The sequence below is a fragment of the Protopterus annectens genome, chromosome 12.part0, assembly GCF_019279795.1.
Source record: "Protopterus annectens isolate FY-2018-M chromosome 12.part0, PAN1.0, whole genome shotgun sequence".
Lineage (NCBI taxonomy): Eukaryota > Metazoa > Chordata > Ceratodontiformes > Protopteridae > Protopterus > Protopterus annectens.
Genome location: NC_056746.1, coordinates 1,447,026,046 through 1,447,049,869, shown reverse-complemented (window position 1 = coordinate 1,447,049,869; position 23,824 = coordinate 1,447,026,046). Strand labels below are relative to the sequence as shown.

At 38.9% G+C, this 23,824-nt stretch overlaps 1 protein-coding gene across 1 annotated transcript in view; it reads right to left on the bottom strand.

Moving 5' to 3' along the window:
- The window catches only part of MGAT5B (alpha-1,6-mannosylglycoprotein 6-beta-N-acetylglucosaminyltransferase B), a 3,749,208-nt gene that overhangs the window by 296,377 nt on the left and 3,429,007 nt on the right, over positions 1-23,824 (bottom strand). Inside the window, exon 12 of the mRNA XM_044089029.1 lies at positions 21,867-22,022. Coding sequence (XP_043944964.1) covers positions 21,867-22,022 — 156 coding nt within the window. The remainder of the gene's footprint in view (positions 1-21,866; positions 22,023-23,824) is intronic.

The window sequence follows — 23,824 nt, the reverse complement described above, 5'->3', positions numbered from 1 at the left end:
GAGCCGGAGCTTCTCGGGACAGCGACTGTTTCGGCGCCGGAGCCGATACATCCTTCGGCTCCGTCGTCTTCGGCTCCGATCTCCTCCTTGAGACCTTCCTTGGAGGGATCCGGTCATCGAGTTTCCCTGGTCGGCTCTGAGGGAGCTAGTGGCATCGGACCCTTGTCCGACCCCGCTCTCCCTCTCGAGGCTTCGGCTTTGGTAAGCTTGGCACTGACATCGGCCTCGGAGCCTTCCCTCTCAGTGGAGCCGGGAATTCCTGTTTCCTCGGAACGGGGATATTCCGGTCTCCCGGGGAGGGGAGCCTTTGAGGTGATGAGGAGTGTCCTGGCTCCTGAACCAGGTCAACGGTCCATCCCTCTAGCTCCTCCCTCTTCGGTGCCTGTAGACACCTCTTGCCAGCCTCTTGCTCTCAGGCCCAGGGATCCATCGCCCCAGGTTTCCCCATTGGGAATTTCCTCCTCTTCCGAAGTTTCTCCTGATCCTGTAGGTGAACCCCCTCGGAAGAGGACGTGTAAGAGGAAACACACAGACTCCCCTGAGTCTACTACATCTGATACCGACTTAGATGAGTCGGAGGGTTCCCGATCCCCTCTGAGGATGTCTCTTTTCAGACATCCTTGAGCTCCTCAAACAGAGGGGGAATTGGCCATCCATTGATCCCTCCGAGGATGAGTCGGTATACCTGGAGGCTTTTGGATCCCGACCCTCCACCTCCTGGGTGTCTCCACCTTTCGACCCACTTATGCAGGTAGTGGCTTGAAAGGCGTGGGCAGCTCCAGATTCTGTGGAACCTGTCCCCAGGAGGCCATCCAAGTTTATTACAGCCCCTACGGACAAACAGTTTCTTTCCAAGGGCGTTTCTGTGGATGCTATGGTGGTGGTGGCCGCCACTAAGAAGGAACTTGCGGATCCTTCAGTACCTGTCCATCCTCCTAACAAGGATTCTAGGACCATGGACAGGTATGGAAAGCGGATGTTTTCTTCAGCGACCTTTGCTATGCGTTCGCTGAACTAACTTTGTCACTTCACCAGGCTTCAAAGAGATATTCTCAAGGAACTAGGTGAAGTGGTCCAGGATCCTTCTGCTGCTGGGGCTCAAGAAAAGATTGCCTCACAGCTAGCAATCCTGAATTCCTTATCCAACTCCTCCATGCGGCTCATATCCTATGTGGCCGATGGAGCGAGCAGGGCCGCAGGCACAGGAGTGGCTCTTAGACGTCAACCTGGATGCGGCTTTGTAATTTTGCAGACCCCTTTAAGGCGTCCTTCACCAATACCCCCTTTGATGGTTCGGCTTTGTTCGGACCTCAGGTGAAGGATACCTTGACCAGGTGTGAGCAGGACGGTAAAACTCTTTCTGCCATTGGAGTCCATTTTTCCATCCCTTCTAGACCATATCCCAAGGGTCAGAAGGGAGGGAAGATGTGGTTCCGTAAAGCCCAAGGAGCTACACCGGACACACGTGGTCAGTTTACCCCCAGAGGCAGAGGGGGTAACAATAATAGACGCCGCCCTAGAGGCAGGGGGGGTCCTCAGAACCAGGGCAACAGGGAGTCTCTTCCTGAGAAGCCTTTTCAGCACCCCTGAGGTGTTGCCCGACTGTCCACCCTTGGAGGCAGTCGGGGGAAGGATTTCGCTGTACCCTGTAGCCTGGCATTCCCTTTCACAAGATATGTGGGTACAGTCGATCATATCCGAGGGTTACAAAATTCCCTTCAAAAGGTATCCCGTACCTCAACAATCCCTTCCAGACATCTCACCCGGTCAAAGGGATTTGGCAGAACAGGAGGTTTCAAAGCTCCTAGGAAAAAGAGCCGTCCAGACTGTTCCGGCAGACCAAGTAGGATCCGGCATCTACTCGAGATTCTTTTTGGTCCCCAAAAGGACGGGAGATTGGAGACCAATATTAGACCTGAGCAGTCTAAACAGATTTGTCAAGAAGGCAAGATTGCGGATGGTCACGCTTCAGTCCATTCTGCCCTTTCTGGGCAAGGACAACTGGATGTGCTCTATAGACCTTCAGGACGCGTACTATCACATAAAGATTCACAGGCGCTCCAGAAGGTTTCTCCGCTTTCAGCTAGGGACCAGTCATTACCACTTCAGAGCCCTGCCCTTTGGCCTCACTTCAGCCCCCAGAGTGTTTACCAAATGCATGGCAGTGGTCACAGCTCATCTGCGACGTCAAGGATTCCAGGTGTTTCCTTATTTAGACGACTGGCTCCTCTCCGCCACCACCAGGTGTCAGCTTCTTCAGACCAGAGACTACACTCTGCAGCTTTGCAGGAGTTTGGGAATTTCAGTGAATTTTGAAAAATCTTCTCTGCGGCCTTGCCAATCTATCACCTTTATAGGCGCAGAATTAAACACCGTCAAAATGTTAGCCAGACTAACAGATCAAAGAATTCTGGACATCCAAAAATTCGTTCGGATTCTATTGCAGAGCAGCAAGGTCAAAGCCAGATTGATACTAAAGGTTCTAGGTCTTATGGCTGTGGCCATTGTTCTTCTACCACTGGCTCGCTTCCACATGCGTCTTCTGCAGTGGATGTTATTCACTCAGTGGTCGTTCCACAGTCTTCCGATGAGGCACGAAATCTTAGTCACACAATCGTGCAGAACTCATCTGAACTGATGGATATCTTCCCCTCTTCTTCATCAGGGCCGACCCTTTGTTCCCCCTCCTCCAGTTGCCACAGTTACTACGGATGCCTCTCTGATCGGGTGGGGGGGGCATTATCAGGGCAGGATGGTCCACGGGACGTGGCAACCCATAGAATACCATCTGCACATAAATGTCCTGGAGATGAGAGCGGTGCTTTTAACGTTGCAAGCCCTCAATGACTTTCTTCCCACGGGGACTATTGCAGTACAAACGGACAACATGTCCGTGGTCTGGTACATCAACAAGCAGGGCGGGACCAGGTTCTATCCGTTGTATCGAGAAGCTCTCAGACTTTGGCAATGGGCAATCTCCTCTCATTGGTTTCTGATAGCAACGCACATCCCCGGCAGGTCCAACCTCTTGGCGGACAGGCTGAGCAGATCCATTCTCATGCCTCACGAGTGGTCTCTCAATCAATCTGTAGTGGATCAGATTTTTCTGAAGTGGGGCACACCTTGTTGCGATCTTTTTGCTACACCGCAAAACAACAAGTGCCCCGATTTTTTCACCCTCTTTCCCCTACCAGGCCAACCCCTGAGAGACTCTCTAACCCAGGATTGGCCCCGGGGACTTCTGTATGCTTTTCCTCCATTTCCCTTGATTCCACAAGTCATTCAGAAAGCCACCGTTTTGAGGGCCAAGTTGATTCTCATTGCCCCTTACTGGCCTCGACAAATTTGGTTTCCGACTCTGCATCGTCACCTCCTGGTGCAGCCCTGGCATCTGGACCCAGTTCCGGATCTCTTGATCCACCAGTCGGGTCAACAGCACCGGGCCATTCATTTTCTCAACCTCACTGCTTGGTTGCTCCACTTCCTTCCCTAGCCAGGCTTCCGATGATCTCTGATCCAGTCAGAGACATCTTAGTGTCTTCTTTAAAGTCGTCCACCAGAACTGTTTATGCTAGCAAGTGGCGACATTTTTCTATTTGGGCAAATTCCAGGAATATTGATCCCTTTACTGCTCCTGTGCATTCTGTTTTAGATTTCCTGGCTGAGGTTTTTCAGTCAGGATCTTCTTCATCTACAGTTAAAGTTCAACTGGCTGCTATTTCCAAGTTTCATGTTGGCTTGCATGATAATAACATTATGTGTCATAGATTATGCAAGGCCTTTCTGAGAGGAGTTTTTCTCCTAAAGCCGCCGATAAAGCATCCTCCTCCGCAATGGGATCTAAATTTAATGTTGGCATCCTTGATGTTACCTCCCTTCGAACCGTCTGCTTCATGTTCTTTGAAATTATTGACCTGGAAAACTATATTTTTACTGGCTGTCACTTCAGCAAGAAGGGTTTCCGAGATTCAAGCTCTCTGCATCCGTTCCCCTTACTTGGTTTTTCATAAGGACAGGGTATCCTTAAGAACAAACCCGTCCTTTCTCCCCAAAGTTGTGTCTCAAACCAATATTAATCAATCCATAGATCTACCAGTCTTTTTCCCAAACTATTCTGACACAGCTGAACAAAAGCTTCATTTTTTGGATGTCCATCGTCAGCTCAGGTACTATTTGCATAGAACGAAACAATTCAGGAAATCGGACCAATTATTTGTCTCCTATGCAGAAAACAGGATAGGTCTCCCAGTGTCTAAAGTGACCTTATCCAGATGGTTGTCTTCCACCATTTCCTATGTGTACTCTCTCAGAGGCAAGCAACTATCTTCTAAACCGAAAGCACACTCAACCAGGAGTCTATCCACTTCTGCAGCTTTTCAGGATAGACTACCTATTGATACCATTTGTGCAGCAGCTACTTGGGCCACTCCTCATACCTTTGTCTCTCATTACAAATTAGACTTGGCCTCCAGAGACAGGGCCAGTTTTGGTTCCACAGTTCTCAAGAGTCTGTTCCATTGAGCCACCCGGGATACAGGTGCTAGGGACGCGGTCCCATCCAGCAAGAATGAAGGCGAGATTGACAACTTAACATTTAGAAGTTATGTACCTACCATAACGTTCCATGTTAGTTGTCTTCTCTCGCCTTCTTTCTTGCGTCCCTCCCTCCTTCCCCCTGGCCTGGACAGATCTTGAAGAGTTCCTATCAGGTTGTTTCCTCCTGAGCCTTCTTTAGATGAATAATATGTTATCTGATAATATTACTTATAAAGAAATTGATTACCACGAGGTGCTACATATCGTACACGCAGTAAATGACATCTTGCAAGATCTTTTGACCTGCCGACAAATAAGTATAGAGACCTTCGAATATTTATTTATACAACATCCAATGATACCTATTATTAAAGGAATACCCAAAATTCATAAGCAGGTTTACCCCATACCCATGAGACCGATTGTATCGGGGGATGGTTGGGTAACCTCACACATATCTGTCTTCCTGGAGAATATTTTGCGACCAGTAGTGAATAGTTTTCCATCTATTTTAAAGGATACACATCATTTGCTAGACACTTTGCGGTCAGTACAACTTGATAATTCAACATCACAATACTTTCTTATCACGCTTGATGTAGAACGTTTATTTACCTCGATCCCTAATGAGATCGGGGTACAATATATCAGAGAGTTATTGGTGAAGGAGACTTCATTCACCAATGCTAGGAATACACTCATCTGCCAATTATTGGATACCATCCTGACAAATAATGTTTTTTCCTTTGGTGATATGTATTATTTGCAACAGTGTGGGGTAGCCATGGGCACCCCCTGCGCAAATACATACGCCAACCTTGTAGTATATTGGTGGGAGAAATTGTATTTGTTCAATCATGAACAGTTTAAATCTGTGAGATACTACAAGCGTTTCGTGGATGATATACTTATCATCTGGGAGGGACCTATTGATATGTTTGATATATTTCTGGAATATTTACATACTACCACCAATTTCCTTAGATTCACAAAAGAATATTCACCTAAGGAGATACACTTTCTGGATGTTACCCTTAAGTTGACAGATAGTGGGACCATTATGTCCTCGCTATACAGGAAACCGGTCTGGAAGAATGGTCTATTGACCTATGATAGTATGCATCCGAGGCATACTTTCCAAGGCATCGTGAGAAGTCAGTTCATTAGGATCTCTAGATTATGTGATGAACCTGAAGTTTTGAGAAAGGAAGCTGACTTTTTGGAAACCCTATTTGTGAATAGAGGGTATAGTATCAAGATGGTTAGGGACATAAGGCAAGATGTCTTGGGAGATATGCATCCTATGCATATAGGTTCTGTAGTTACTACTCTAGGAGCGACAAGACACTTAGGGGTTGAGAAGACTAGGAACAGAGAGGATAAGACCAACTATTTAATGAGATATACCAGTGATGTTGACAACATACGACGGGTTATCTCCAATAATTGCCATATACTTACCATGCATATACACATAAAAGACATGGTAGGTAGTAAACCCAGGTTCCAATATAGGAATAGCGACAATCTGAAATTGATCCTATGCAATTCCACTAACAATAGCAAGGTAACAATGAATAGGTTTCTGACACAGGGCACTTACCCTTGTCATCATTGTAACAGATGCAAATATATATCTAAATCACAAATGTTTAAGCATCCATATATGGATTACAATTTCCGTCCCAGTTTTTATGCTAACTTTTATTTTTATTTTATTTTACATTTGTTGACCGGGATAGTCCGTCTGGATTACATGTCCATTTTCAGCGGAGGCCCGGGGAGAAAAGCTCCACAGTGACAGTAATTAATACATATAGATCATACAAAGAAAAAAAAACAAAAGACATAATTTCACTCATGCAACAGAAGAGATACAGTAAAGTGTTAATTATACTAAAACATATATATTAAAGTGTAAAAGTATTATGCAATATTGAGTTTACAAAATATTAACACAGATTCCAGTATACTAATTCTCCTACTGGGCACTTAACTTCTTTAGTTAAGAGGAGATGGGAGAAAGTAAATAAAGAGGGGATGCATAAGGGAGAAGATCTGTACAAACTGTAGTAGTACCAATTTGGTATACTTAGCTAATTGCGTGTCATGTCCAGCGTTCTACGTAGGTCTCACGAAAAGGAGACTACGTGATCGCATATACGATCATTTGTATGACATTCGCAAGAGAGATGACAGTAATGCGCTATCAAGGCATATCATGGAATGTCCGACTCATAGTTTTAACTTTAGAGTGATAGAACTGGTTCAACATACCAAACGAGGAGGTAATGCGGACAATCAACTAGCCCTTGCTGAATTACATTGGATAATGAAGTTAGCAGCACATTTACCCCCTGGTATTAACAACTATGTTTCCATCAAACCAGTACTAGTGGGGAGACAACAAATATATGTATATATTTATTTATTTATTTAGTTTAAGTTTTACAAGATTATGTATTTCTTGATATACATTTTTATTTTAGTTTATATTTATATAATATATACATTTTTGTCTCCTAATATGGCAATATCTATCATTTTATCTTTTGTTTTGCTCATATTATGATTAGGTAATTCATCTGCTTCGTGCTTTATGCATTTGGATCTGTTCCATGTAATAGCAGTTTCACTATGATCAATTATATGCATCATTATAAATATCATACATTTTATATATTTGATAGAATTTTATTCATATGGTAGACATGTTAATACATTTTCCGGTTTGATGATGTTATATCAGGCATGTTTATACATGGGGCTGTTACAGATGCCTGATTTGGTTTCAGTGTCTGATTTTAGTGGGGCTTTAAGCTTCTTCTAGTTTATTATTATTTCATAGTTTATTTTTATAGTGTGCATTATGGTTTATGTCAACGAATAATACGCATAATGTATATACCTTTTATGCTTTACGTGCACATATATATATATATATATATATATATATATATACATGTGACGTCGTATTTAAATTGCTGTGCACACTATATATGTTGTATACGTGTTGTATAAGTATACTAGTTTTTACATGCATATGCATAATATATATATTTTCAAGATATATTTTTAACATATTTTATTGAGTTAAATAAATATTATATGTAGTTATTTATTAATTACTTATATATTAAATAGTTACATTATTAATAATGGTAAATAATATGTGGTATTATTAGTATATAATTTAGTTTTATGATATATATATATATACATGATTTTCAATATTACTAGATACAGAATATTTTATATGTTTTGTTAATTTACAAATCAAAATTTCCAAGGATTGGAATATTACACATTGAATGGGTAGTTATGTATTCCATTCATTTGGCTAGTGATGAAGAAAAACACGGTATATATTTTAGAAGTTTGAGCTTGTCATTTGTTTCAGCGTCTGCTTCTTAAATGTTAACTGACATCCCTAACTGAGTTTAACTTGCTGTATACACAGTTTGCAAGTTTAGTAGTGAATGGGTTAAGACATAACCACTTAAGAGTGTGATTAAAGTAATTAAGTAATTTATATCCCGCCTTTTTTAGTATTTAAGTGTAGTTTCATTTGTAAGAAAGTTATCTGAAGAAGAGTAGCTTAGAACTACGCGAAAGCGCTCATTTTTATTCAATAAACTGGAATACGTTTTATACTGTGTCTGCCATTTGGATTTTTACTGTCATAAGAAGAATTTGCACGTCGTGGTTGGTCATCTCACTACTTCATATTCATTTTTTTGGTCTTTTGGTGAGAAGTCCGTTTAGTGAAGAGTTTGCCTTCCTTGTTACACATTCACTGGAGATAGTTTAGGTGCAATAAACTGTTGGCAGGACACCTATTCAAGTCATTGCCAGCTACAAGATCCCCTCCATGAATCAGGACACCCGCTCTGCCTATTTGGATCTACTTGAGTTTATCAAGATACATCCCAACACCATGATTTTGGGTGACTTTGACTACCCATCCATTAACTGAATCCAAAGGTTCCTCGACTTCGTTAACTCCAGTGCCCTGAACCAACTGGTTGACACCCCCACTAGGGGTGCCAACATCCTGGATCTGGTGCTTACCAATATGTGGGACCACTGTAGCATCCCCCTGGTGAGATCTGACTACAAATTAGTCTCATTTGAAATATCCATCAAACCGAACATCCCCCTCCCAGCATCAACTAAACTAAAAAACTTCTCCAAAGCAGATTATAACCTCTTATGGAATGGTTAAATAGCTTCACTGCACCTCCCCCCTCAGATGGAACTGGCAACTATGCCAAGTTCTACACAAATGCTTTATACAAATACCTAAACAACTGCATTGACTCGGCTGCACCTGATAAGACCAAAACAAACTCCTCAAGGAAGACCAAACCTGTCTGGTGGACAACTGCCATTAACAAACCTTACAATAAGAGGAAGAAATTGCTGTCTAAGAGTAAGAGGGAGCGAGCCCTAAACTGGAACTCCCTCCATAGCTTAAACAAGCAAATAAGACTTCTTGTGAAGTCCTCCAAAGCTAACTGCAAATCCAAATTAGCTTCCTCAACTTAGGACAACCATAAGGCATTCTTTAGTTACATCCGTAACGTAGAAAGAAAGTCCCAGATTTGTGCTGAACTGGTAATGATAACACATATACTGAGCCTGTGGAAATTGCTAACCTGTTAGTCGACTGGTTCTGTGAAAACTTCACTTCCATATCCCCACCTCACTTACCCCAAGACATCCCTATCAACTGTCCTCTAACTTGTACCTCTAAAGAGCAGGTTTTGAATGCACTGTCGAAGGTCAAAAAGACAGCATTCATGGGACATGATAACATCCCAGGCTGCATCTTACATGGGCTCAAACAAGAATTAGCAATGCCATTAGGTACTCTTTTCAGTCACAGTCTAAGCACTGGCTTCATCCCACCCGAATGGAAAAAGGCCACCATTATTCCCTTGCACAAAGGTGGTGCTGCCACTGAAGACACAGCAAAAAAGAAAATAATCTCTCCACACCGAGAAGCCAAATAAAATTTATTAAAAAACGATAAAGCTATCAGATATCAAAAACATCCTTCCTCAGTGTCTTACACAAAAGAAAAGTTAAAACCAACATTGATACTAATAGCACATGACACAGCCATTAATTGATTAAGGTGAACACACAGTTCTTAAAGATACAGAAACAGTGATAAGAGGGATAAGAAGTATATACAGATATCTCTCAGTTTTTTTTCTAATTTTCCTTTATTTATTTTTTAGAATAGGTTTTAGTGTAACTTGTTTATTTAAGCCCGGATCTTTATCTGCTTCAAGTCTCACTATCTATTCATATTCTTTCATGTCAACATTATTAACATGGTCTCCAAGTCTAATACCTGGGTATACAATAGATATGACCCTGTAGTCAAATTCATGAGCAGCACCCATTGCAGAAATGTGGCAAGCCAGTGAGTTAGTAGGTATATTCCTACAAATCTCCAATCTATGTTCAATAATTCTATCCGTTAGTCGCCTGCCCGATTTGCCCACATAAAATCCTGAGCATTTCTTACATGTGGCAAGATATATAATACCAGCGGTATTACATGTCACTATACAGTGAAAAATGAATCTCCTGCCACTCATAGGATGTATAAATTCTGGGCACTGATTAATACTCGTACAACATGAACAACTGCAACATGAAAATGTGCCTTTTTTCTTAAACTCAATTCCTTGTGTATTATTTAAAGAAAAATATTTGTAACATAAAAGTTGTTTCAAATTATTACAATTACGCTAGGTAAACATAGGATGGTCTGAGAGCCATTTCTCATGACCGGGTACAGATTTCAGGACAAACCAATTCTTTCTTATAACATTCTCAAGTGTTCTGCTCATTCTATTATATGTCAGGAGATATCTAAGGGGTTTCCATTACCAGGACTCATAGTGTCAGTATTGGAATCCTCTTTAACAGAAAAGTAGGGTCTGGCTACAGAGTCCCTTAGTGTCAGGGCATCTCCTAGCTGTCTCTGTTTTTGTCATGTTGTATCCCTTCTCCAAAAAACCTACAGTCATTTCCTGCATCTGAGCATTGCATACCTCCAGCTCTGTACTAAGTCTACTGGCTCTTAAGTACTGACGTTTTAAGATACTCTTGAAGGTTCTCCTCACATGCATACTTTTTTATGGAGATATTTGTTTACTTGGGCATCCTTCTTATAGACACTAGTTTGTAAACCATGATCTGTAAGCATCAGCTGTATATCCAAGAAACTTAGGGATTGGTCAGAGAACTTCATCTCAAATTTAAGAAATTCAACAGTCTCATTCAAGTATGTATAGAAGTTTTGTAGATTCAACATAGTACCCTGCCAAACTAGGAAAATGTCATCCACAAAACGCTTATAGAATGAAACATTCCTAGCATAGGGGTTACTTACATCATATATAAAGTTTTCTTCCCATCTGCTCAGTCAAGTTAGCATAGGTATTTGCTACAGCAGTGCCCATAGCAGTACCCGAAACTTGATGGTAAATTTGCTTATTGAAAACAAAAACATTGTTTTCTAGAACCAGATCTAATAGTTCACAAATTGTCTCAGAACTTCTACCATTAACAAAACCATACTCAACTAGTATTTGTCTGAACCAATCAACTCCATAGGTGTTGGGAATGACAGAAAATAAAGATTTTATATCTAATGTCACTAGGAAAAAGTCCTGATTAGTAATGTTATCATACCAATTGTAAAGCTGAGATAAAAAAATCACCACTATCTTTAACATAACTAGGGACAAATTTTAAATAGTCCTTTAGTATATTTTGGAGGTATACAGATATAGGCTCTGTAATCCAACCACCACTTGAGGCAATGGGCCTCATGGGTGGTTGCTCGACAGACTTATGGGTCTTTGAAAGTCCATAAAGTATGGGGATAGTAGGACAGGGCACACTCAAATAATGAAAAGTATCAAGGTCTATGTCATTCATTACTTGGAGGTCGTATATAGACATATTTATTTTACTAATCATACTGTCTATTTTCTTATTACCAATTACTTTAAACGTAGACTCATCCCTAAGAAGATCCATCATGGATTGTATATACTGTTCCATGTCCATTATCACTATTGCTCCTCCCTTAGCCTCTTTTATAATCATTTGTGTGTTAATTTGTAGTTATTTTAATGCTTCACATTCTGATCGAGTCAAGTTATGATGTTCAGAACTATTATTCCTTGTATACAAATCACGTATTTGTTTCTCACATAATTCATTGAATACAGAGATGATAGGGTCACTTACTGGAACAAAAGTGCTAGTTCTTAGATGATTATTCATAGTATCATTACTTTTACAATTTACAGCTTTACAATTGGTATGATAACGTTACTAATCAGGACTTTTTCCTAGTGACACTAGATATAAAATCTTTATTTACTGTCATCCCCAACACCTATGGAGTTGACTGTATCAGACAAATACTAGTCGAGCATGGTTTGGTTAATGGTAGAAGTTCTGAGACAATTTGTGAACTATTAGATTTGGTTCTAGAAAACAATGTTTTTGTTTTCAACAAGCAAATTTATCATCAAGTATCGGGTACTGCTATGGGCACTGCCATAGCAAATACCTATGCTAACTTGACTCTGAGCAGATGGGAAGAAAACTTTATATATGGTGTAAGTAACCCCTATGCTAGGAATGTTTCATTATATAAGTGTTTTTTAGATGGCATTTTCCTAGTTTGGCAGGGTACTATGTTGGATCTACAAAACTTTTATACATATTTGGGTTCTCTGACAAATCCCTAAGTTTCTTGGGTATACAGTTGATGCTTACAGATCATGGTTTACAAACTAGTGTCTATAAGAAGGATGTCCAAGTAAACAAATATCTCCATAAAAAAGTATGCATGTGAGGAGAACCTTCAAGAGTATCTTAAAACGTCAGTACTTAAGAGCCAGTAGACTTAGTACAGAGCTGGAGGTATGCAATGCTCAGATGCAGGAAATGACTGTAGGTTTTTTGGAGAAGGGATACAATATGACAAAAACAGAGACATCTAGGAGGGATGCTCTGACACTAAGGGACTCTGTAGCCAGACCCTACTTTTCTGTTAAAGAGGATTCCAATACTGACACTATGAGTCCTGGTAATGGACAACCCCTTAGATATTTCATGACATACAATAGAATGAGCAGAACGATTGAGAATGTTATAAGAAAAAATTGGTTTGTCCTGAAATCTATACCCGGTCATGAGAAATGGCTCCCAGACCAACCTATATTTACCTATCATAATTGTTTGGTTAATGGTAGAAGTTCTGAGACAATTTGTGAACTATTAGATTTGATTCTAGAAAACAATGTTTTTGTTTTCAATAAGCAAATTTTAATGCTTCACATTCTGATCGAGTCAAGTTATGATGTTTAGGACTATTATTCCTTGTATATAAATCACATATTTGTTTCTCACATAATTCATTGACTACAGAGATGACAGGGTCACTTATTGGAACAAAAGTGCTAGTTCTCCTTAGATGATTATTCATAGTAGCATTACTATTTCCATATATAGTCTTTAAATTCAAACTTCTAGAGAACAGACCCAAATCAGTAACAGCATTAACTACATCATCAGAGGCTGTGGGAATAAACTTAATTCCATGTGATAACAAAGATAGTTCAGCTTCAGTTAATTGGTACTTAGAAAGGTTGACTATAGAGGGATGGGGTACTGTATTATCCATATTAGTCAATCTATTAACATAATTCATATTTTGACAATTTTGGTGCAGTGTATCCAAAGAATCAATACTTTCTAGAATAAGAGAGGTATCTATCTGAAATTCAGAAGGTAGTGCCACATGGATAGTGTTAGCTTCAGCACACTCATCAGTAATATTATGTATAATAGCATCATTTCCTCTCATTTGACTACAAGTTAATGTATCAATATCAACAAAATTTTGTCCAGTAGCAATACTATCAGCACCAGTTACATTGTCTCCAAGTGGTTTCACCATATTAATCACCCCATTAACATAGCCTTGATACAGTATGTCTGAAAAATCAGCACTTAGTCTAATAACAGGAGTTTTTGTTTGGACTTCAGTGGATGGTACTACATAGCTATTATTAATTCCAGAAAACCCAGAACACCCAGTTCGTAACCAATTTCATAAATCCGGCTTGAAGCAGATAAAGACCTAGGCTTAAATAAACAAGTTACACTAAAACCTATTTTAAAAAATAAATAAAGGAAAATTAGAAAAAAACTGAGAGATATATGTATATACTTCTTATCCCTCTTATCACTGTTTTTGTATTTTTAAGAACTGGGTGTTCACCTTAATCAATTAATGGCTGTGTCATGTGCTATTAGTATCAATGTTGGTTTTAACTTTACTTTTGTGTAAGACACTGAGGAAGGATGTTTTTGATATCCAAAAGCTTTGTCATTTTTTAATGCATTTTATTTGGCTTGATGGTGTGGAGAGATTAATTTCTTTTTTTGCTGCTGCTTTGGTGTTTCTCTTTCCACCTTATCGCTTGTTCCACATTTTTACTGTTTGAGGTGCTTCCACTGACCCTGGGAACTACAGACCTATTTGCCTGACTAGCCTTATCTGCAAGGCCATGGAGAGAATCATCATGGACCTTATCAACAAAGATATTGGTAATCTCCAAACACATGACGCTACTCAATTTGGATTTTTCAAAGGGAGATCATGCCTGTTAAACCTGGTGGACTTCTTGAATACAGTCACCAAAGCCCTTGATGAAGTGAAATTTGTGCATACACCCTACCTAGGCTTATCCAAGGATTTTGACTCTATCCCCCACTCAGACATGATTGACAAACTCACCCAGCTAGGTATCAATCTGTATAACATTAGATGGGTTGCTAACTGGCTCACTGATAGAACCCATATAGTCAAAACAGGGGAATCCACCTCCAACAGCAGACCTGTAACCAGTAGTGTTCCACAGGGATCAGTCTTGGGACCTCTATGGTTTTGAATCTATTTCTCCAAAGGGCAAGCTAAAACTATAGGTCTGTGGCTGACAAAGTTTGCTGATGACTGCAAAATGGGAGCACACAGGTTGACAGCATCCTTGCCTTTGATCACCAGGTCTCCACAGTGGTAAGAAGGGCATTATATATTGCTCATTTCATAAGTAAGGGCACTGCCTCCAGAAAAAAAGAAGTTATAAACTCCCTGTACTCTTCCCTCATCAGGCCAATAATTGAGTACAATGCCTCTTTTGGTATTGTCCTTTCCAGGCACCTGCAGCAACTGGAGGGACCACAAAGGTTCCTCACAAGGAAATTTCAAGGTCTTTAGCATTTGTCCTATGATGATTGCTTGAAATCACTGTCACTTTATTCTGTTTCATATGGACTACTCAGAGTTGATCTCTGCCTTGCATATAAAGCAATCTTTGACCCTGATTTATTGGAAATGTTGCATATCCGTAAATCAAACGGTACATGGGTTACTCACACTAATGGCCTTAACCTGGTATGTGGCATTAATAGAACCTGCTGCTACTTGAAAACATTGAAATTTCATAACGTTGAATTTCATAACATTGAGATCAAAACATCTAAAACCCAAAACATTGAAAATGTGCTTCATAACATTGAAAACTACACTGCATATGTAAATTAACACCCTCTCCACCTATAACACCACCTAACCAACCAACACACTTTCTACTACGTTTCTGCAGGGGGGGAGAGCCCCCCCCACCCATAAATTAAATATACCAACTCCAAGATCGCACTACAGTGGAAAAAAGTTAATTTCCTGAAAATTTACTTTTTTTCACTGTAGTGTGATCTTGGAGTTGGCATATTTAATTTACCGGGGGGGGGGGTGCATGGTGGCTTGCCCCCCCTGCAGAAATGATATTTAATTGTGCAATGTAGTTTTCAATGTTATAAAGCACACTTTCAATGTTCTGAGTTTTTCAGTGTTTTGAATTTTCAATGTTATGAAATTCAACTTTATGAAATGTCAGTGTTATGAAGTAGACCCATATACACACATATATAGATATAGATACAGCTATATGTGTGTGTGTGTGTGTGTGTGTGTGTGTGTGTGTTTGTGTAGCTAGATAGATGTGTAGGTCTATTTAAAAATCTAAACAGTACAGCAAATGCACAAATATCTAAACAAAAAATAATGATAAAATCTAAACACATCCAAAACTAATATTTTTGCAGTGGCTAAGCCACTTTGCTCCAACCACACTCCTTGCTATTTATATATAACCCTGAGGTGGTACAACAGTAGGAAAGGGCATAAACCCTTCCCTAGTATCACTTCAATTTTATTGATATTTTGAGTTTAAATATTTTTTACTGTTGATATTTGTGCTGTTTGGATTATGTTATGTATATATAAATAAATATACACAGACACATATCTATATCTATATATAGGGAGTCTCCTGCTGAGTTGTTGGATCTGGTGATTTTAATTAAGGTCCTGTCACTAGAATTCAATTGAAAAACAAAGAAATCTGTTAGGGGAAAAAATATAAAAAATAAAAAACATACAATAAGCTGGTTGCACAAGTGTGTACACCCTTAAACTAATACTTTGTTGAAGCACCTTTTTCTTTAGTTACAACATTCAGTCTTCTTGGGTACACACCTGCCATCAATTAAAGAGACTCTGATTAACCCCAAATAAAGTTCAGCTGTCCTAGTAGGATTTTCCTGACATTTACTCAGTTGCCTGCTACAGCAAAAGTCATGGTTCACAGAGAGCTTACAAATTATCAAAGGGATCTCATTGATGAAAGGTATCAGTCAGGAGAAGGGTACAAAAAATGTCCATAGCATTGGATATATCATGGAACACAGTGAAGACAGTCATCAAAAAGTGGAGAAAATATGGGACAACAGTGACGTTGCAAAGAACTGGACGTCCCTCCAAAATTAATGAAAAGACAAGATGAAAACTGGTCAGGGAGGCTGCCAAGAGACCTACAGCAATACTGAAGGAGTTGCAGGAATTTCTGACAAGTACAACCAGGAAAAGCCGAAAGACAACAATTGGTTGTCTACTACATGTGACAACAATCTCCCATATTCTCCATATGTCTGGCCTATGGGGTAGGGTTGCAAGGTGGAAGCCTTTTCTTACAGAGAAAAACGTCCAGACCAAGCTAAAATTTGCAAAACAATACATCAAGTTTCCCAAAACCATGTGGGAAAATGTGTTATGGTCTGATGAGACCAAGGTTGAACTTTTTGGCCACAATTCCAAAAGGTACGGTTGGCGCAAAAACAACATTTTGCATCAGGCAGTATCATACTTTGGGGTCACTTTTCTTCAGCTGGAACTAGGGCTTTAGTCAAGGTGGAGGGAATTATGAACAGTTCCAAATACCAGTCACTTTCAGCCCAAATCCTTCAGGCGTCTGCCAGAAAGTTGAGGGTGAAGAGGAATTTCACCTTTCAACATGACAATGACCCCAAGCACACACCCAAATCAACAAAACAATGGCTTCACAGAAGAAAATTAAAGTTTTGGAATGGTGCAGTCAGAGTCCAGACCTAAATCCAAAAGAAAATCTATGGGGTGACCTGAAGAGGGTTGTGCACAAGAGATGCCCTCACAATCTGGCACACTTATTGTGCTTCTGCAAGGAACAGTTGGCAAATATTGCCAAGTCAAGATGTCCCATGCTGATAGACTCTGACCCAAGAAGACTGAATGTTGTAATTAAATCAAAAGGTGCTTCAACAAAGTATTAGTTTAAGGTGTGCACAATTATGCAACCAACTTATTGGATGTTATTTATTTTTTTATATTTTTCCCCCAACAAATTTGTTTGTTTTTCAATTGAATTGTACAGGTTATAGGTCACATTATATGTGGAAAAAGTTTTGAAATGATTTATTGTGGTCTCATTTTTTTATATCACAAAAACCTGGCATTTTAACAGGGGTGTGTACACTTTTTATATCCACTGTATATGGATCTACTTCTCATACTCGAATGGATACACAAAACCCTCAGACATGTTAAAGCCTTAGTTTTGTAAGGTGGCTAGACAAATTGGTTTTGCTTATACCTCCTCAGTATCTAGAGTGCATTAACCAGAAATTATTTAAATAACAAGAGACAATGTCATCACCTGGATATATAGTGTGGTTGCCTGCATGATGGCTGTCAGTATGGAAGGGTGATTATCAGGAACACAATGGATTTCTACATTATTTGAACAATGAGTTGGGGTTAGAATTCCCAATGAAAGCTGAACGTTTTCTTATACATTTTTTGGATTTATTGATAACTGGCATGTAAGATGGCACATTAGTGACGGATTTATATCAGAAGCCATATAACAAAAAGTCGCTTTTAAATCTGGACAGTTGTCACCAGGTTATATTGTAAAAAATACACAGAAATCTCAATACATGAGTTAGGTGGAGGAAGAACATACCATAAGGTGGCTAATGATTTATCCCATAGCACATAAGGGCTATTACTTGACTTCTATCTCTATGGTGAGGGATGAGGTTGCATCAAAAGTACTGTAAACAGACACTACTGATGATCTGGTTAGGTTTACTGCCACATACAGCAATAAATGATTTTGTGTTCAGAATATTGTTAATAGACATAATTCTGTTTTATATAGTGATACCCTTATAATTAGATACCTTACAACAAACTGCAAATGTGGGTACAGATGTACTAAGAATCAGGGGGAGTTGTTGAACCAAATAAACATATGTCTGTTATTTCAAATGGGTTACCATCTAGGAAAGGCTGCTATAGCTATTATGTATAATGTGAAGAGTATTAACAGGATACAATTTTGCTACTACAAATTTGGGTTGCATTTTTAATATTATATAGCTTGTACTACTTAGAAAGTTAGTATTTAGTATACTGTAAATATGGTGCCTTCTTCGTGGGTCAAACAAAGGGAATGTTCAAAGAGCAAATCAGTGCTCATTTAAGTGCTGTGACATGCAAGAAACAGAGAAGTGCATTGTACAGATATATGGCATTGCATTCTCAAACCACATCATTTTTAATGGACATGAAACCATCCAAGTCTATGATGGCCATCTTCTTTTTCTTTTGGCTACTCCCGTCAGGGGTCGCCACAATGGATCATCTATTTTCATATCTTCCTATCCACTGCATCTTGCTCTGTCACACCAATCACCTGCATGTCCTCTCTCACCACATCCATAAACCTTATCTTAGGCCTTCCTCTTTTCCTCTTACCTGGCAGCTCCATCCTTAGCATCCTTCTCCCAATATGCCCAGCATCCCTTTTCAGCACATGTCCAAACTAACGCAATCTTGCCTCTTTTTGCCTTAAAATTGTCCAACCTGCGCTGACCTCTAATATACTAATTTCTGGTCCTGTACATCCTCATCACACCCACTACAAATCTTTATCTTTAACTCTGCCACCTCCAGCTCTGACTCCTGTCTTCATCAGTGCCGCTGTCTCCAACCCATATAACATAGCTGGTCACACCACCATCTTGTAGACCTTCCCTTTCACTCTTACTGGTACCCATCTGTCACAAATCACTCCTGACACTCTTCTCCACCCACTCCACCCTGCCTGAACTCTCTTCCTCACCTCTCTTCCACACTCACCATTACTCTGAAATTGCTGATCCCAAGTATTTAAATTCATCCACCTTCGCCAACTTCCTGTGTCCTCACCATTCCTCTATCCTCCCTCTCATTCACACACATATATTCTGTCTTAGTCCTGCTGAACTTCATTCCTCTCCTCTCTAGAGCATATCTCCACCTCTCCAGGGTCTCCTCAACCTGTTCCCTACTCTCACTACAAATCACAATGTCACCCACAAACATCATAGCCCACGGGGACTTCTGTCTATCATCACAGATTGAGTAGATCAAGACAGATCATAGATCAAGTCTATGATGGCTATGTTGATTGTATTGCCCTACTGAATAACAAGGAAAGGTTTTATATTGTATCCAGGACTGAGCAAGCAATTTAAATGTTGTCACATTGCTGCATTATTTATTTGAAATTGGTGTCTTGATTGAACTATTTATGTATAACACACTTACATTTATTTATTTTTTATTTTATTTACTTTCATGATTATTGGTGGAAGTATGTTGCATTTATATTGTTTAATATATTGTGTACTGTTATATTTAGGTATTTTTGTCACTTGGAATGGCGTACGTGGTACCATCATTAATTGTTGTTTATATGATTTCTGGTTAATGCACTTTGCATCTGCAAAAACAGTTTATCTAGCCACCTTACTAAACAGATATGTTTCCCCATGAGTGTGAGTGCTGTTTTTTTGTTCCTTTTTATATGTATACATAATTATGTCAAACAAAAAAAGACAAGGCCACAGCTAATTCAAAAACTGGAATCCATAATCCTCCTCTGGGTTTCCTGGCCACCCCACCTAAAATTAAAAATAAAAGGTTATGTGTATTGTGACTCTGAATATATTTAGCCAAAACATTATGGAGTGAATTGGCTAAGATTAGGAATTCTGGTGGCAGTTGTATATTTAAATGCCAACAATTCACCGGGAATTAATGAGTCAGTATCTATTTCTAGTTTACTGAAGTTGCGACATTATTAAAAATAAAATTTATAAATGCTTTTTATGATTCATACATAACGTATATATTTTATTTCTTTATGTTAGGTTTGTCAATATGTATCTATTTTATGATATTAGTTTGTTAATGAAATTAATGTTATCAGTGCAATTAAGTTTATTAATATACAGGTGTATATGAAGGCTTAGATGTACCTCATTGAAGGATGCATCTATCTTTCATGCATTATAAGTTTGATTGATTACTTTATGCTAAGGTAGGGATGCAGGTCCTTAAAAGCAAGGAATTTAAAATCTGTACCTAGTTCTGATGAAGTTTGGTTATATGAACAAAAGTGATTAACTGATGTTAATAATTTTTAAATTATTATTGTTCCTGTGTGTTACAAGGCATGTGGTCGTTATACTTCAAATATCTCAAGTGCTCAAACTGTCAACAGTTTGAGGACAAAGACAGTGAAAAAAAAACATTGAATCAAAAAGATTCAAAAATCAAAATGCGAAAAGAAAAACTTATGTGCAAGGGGCAAGCAAACCTGCACCCTAACCCCCCTACAACTTATATATTCTAACTCCAAGATCTCACTGCAGTTGGGAAGGAACAAATTAACATTCAGCCGCATACTCAACTAAATACCAGCAGTGCTCAGAAGGGCAGTTTTTAAATTATTTGCCAGTACTTCAAGTGCTCAAACTTTTGACAGTTCAAGCACTTATGACACAGTGAAGTTGAAGGATCTATCCTCCATATGTAGTGCCAGAGAGTTGGAATATCTGTCAAGTGATGAGATTGAAACAAAAGAGGAATTTGCCTCTCACAGCAGAGGAGTTGCAGTTGAGGAGCCTGATACCCAGACAAAGGCCAGTCTAAGAAATAAGAACAGAGTGGTAAATCAGCCTGAAAGAAAACAGGCAAAAGCAAATGTCAGAGACACAGGAAAGGAAGGTGCATCTTTAGGAGGCCTTATATCAACTCTATTTATGTTTGTGCTTGTTTGAAAAGATTGTGCCCTAAAACCTTTCAATGCTGTACTGAATATACTAAAGAAAGTAAAAAGCACAGCATCTGTTTGTCAATGAACATGTGTGAGTTCTTGTTACAGTAGAGAGGACATACATATATATGAAGGAATAATTTTGAAATGAAAGTATAAGCACACCCACACAGTCTGAATTTCAAAAGGCAAAATGTGCAAACTTGGTTGAATGAAAGGATAACACCATTTAGGTGTAAATAATTTTTCAGGTATCATGCCAATAGATATGAGACTTGAATGGAACATTTTAATAAGAATATTGTATGCCAGCATGCAGTGCATTTACACATTTCTCTTTCAGTGGCAGTGACATGACCAAATTCTGTAGCTATTGCTCCAAAAACAGAAGAATATTTTTGGTTTAATTGCTGAAAAGTACTTACAGTTTACATCCTCTGGAAACACAGCTATGTTCCTGTAGCTTCACAAGCTTCTGCCACTACCATTACCATTAGTTAAGCAGCACCCGCAAGTCCCCAGTTTACATATGTGAGCTGTATACCTAATGATCTTTTCATGTTTTGAATGAGCTAATACCTTTCACAAATAATGAAGGCCAGAAAATAGAGCATCGTCAAAAGATGTAAACATATGCATGACCTCTGACTCCAGCTAACCTGACACCTCTCAGTCAGCACTGTCCCTGCTGTGCTAAGCATGTGATAGATACAATACAGTAATGTGGGGATGGCTCATTACCTTTGCTTTTCTCAGCAGCTGCTGTAACTCCTGCTGAGGCAGAAGACCATGATTTTTAACGAATGCCGGAACTTCAGGTGGCCGCTGTGTTTCATAGTAAACAGTTCCATGGATTTCCATATACTTGTTAAGAATCTTTAAAAACTGTTCTTTACCCTATAAAAAAAGTTAAAGTTTATGTGCATATCTCATTTGTGTATAATATTGAAGACAGATAATTACTATTATTTTTTAATGAAAACTGATGTCAAGTGTTAGGCAGGAAACAAACTAAATCAAGAGGTAATTTCTAAAGTTACTACATTTCCCAAGGACACCTTTTCACAATAAATGGGGCTTGCAGGAGAATAACTGAATGACACTATCAGAATAATGTGTCTTGCCAAACAACATTACTTTCAGGTTAAAATAACAGATACCTCTTGATATAGATACATAGACAGAGCTGGATGTTTCTGTGTTAGCCCATTAGAAACACCTAATTAGGAAATTGTTTAGATGAAAAAAGTTTTCTGAATGCAGGCCAGTCAAAAGATACAAAGCAGTGCTTTTCCAAAAGAGAACTCCCCAATGTACCACACCTATTATTTGTGTATCTCTAAACATACTAATTCCTAGACAGCACAGCAATGAGAAAAAGGTGAAACTTCCTTATTCCCAAGGTGTTTCACAGTTTTCTTCTAGCAAACATGTTTCATCAGAACCAAAGTTTTCCTAAACAAAACTGATTCTGATTTGCAACTTTCCCACCATTTAAGGCGGAGGGGGATGCATGCTTAACTTACTGCTGTAGCAACTTGGCAAAGCATCAGAACAACATGGGTGAATAAATAACAGACCGCTTTAAACAGTGACAGAAACAATGGAATTTATGACATTGTTAGTACAAACTTAACATTGCAAAATGTAATGAAATAGATGCTTAATACTGTAAATTGCAGTAAAATAATAATATAATGGAATATTTCTTAAGTTTTGTAAAACTTATATATTATATATCGTATTGCTTAATACTGACAAACCAAATGTTAAAAAGTTATACAGACAAACTATTCAGTAAATGCTGTATGATACCCTAAACCTTCTGTAATGGAGGCCAATGGAATATATTTAAAAGACCCCTTAATGACATCAAGTGTTTCAGCTACACAGCTCCTGAGTGCCCATAATGTTTTACTTTGCAAGTCTTTATGGCTAGATACAGGCCAATAAAACAAACGCCACTAGTTGTAGACATGTATGTTTTGGACTTGTTATTGACCTCATCAGCAAAACATAAGTGAATAGTTTCGCTATACATCAGAAACACAGGGTCCTTAACCTCATCTGATGCTCATAAACATTAAGATGCATGCAAAATATCCCAGGTAATATCCAAACTAAAACCTCAGCTGATGCCCATAAACATTAAGACACTTGCAAAATATCCCAACTAATATCCAAACTAAAAGGTAAAAAGGTCACACAGACAAATCTTTCAGTAAAAACTGCAAGAAAAACCCAGTCAAGATAGAGTTTTCACTGTGTGATTCCTTAAAAGCCGATGGGATATATGCAAAGACCCCATCAGGACCTGAACTGTTTCAGCTACACAACTTGTGAATCTAAACTATCTACTTCTGCTTTGGTGATGAGATCAATAAAAAGGCCAAAACGTGCCTATTCACAGCAGGTTTGGCTTTAGTGGCCTGAATGTAACTATAAAAACTTAAAAAGTAGAAAGTCCTTAAGGGGTCATTTGCATATATCCCAAAGACATCCATTACAGGAGGTTTATAGTATCACACAGAGAAAATTCTAGCTTAGCTGGGTTTTTCTTGTAGTTATTGCTTAATATTGTAAGATGTAGTCAATAAGGTATTAAAGTTTAGTAAAGGAGTTAGCAATAATTAGGAGAGGTGATAGAGATTAAAATGAAAATGTGGTCAAATAAATAACTATGATGAGCAACAAAACAT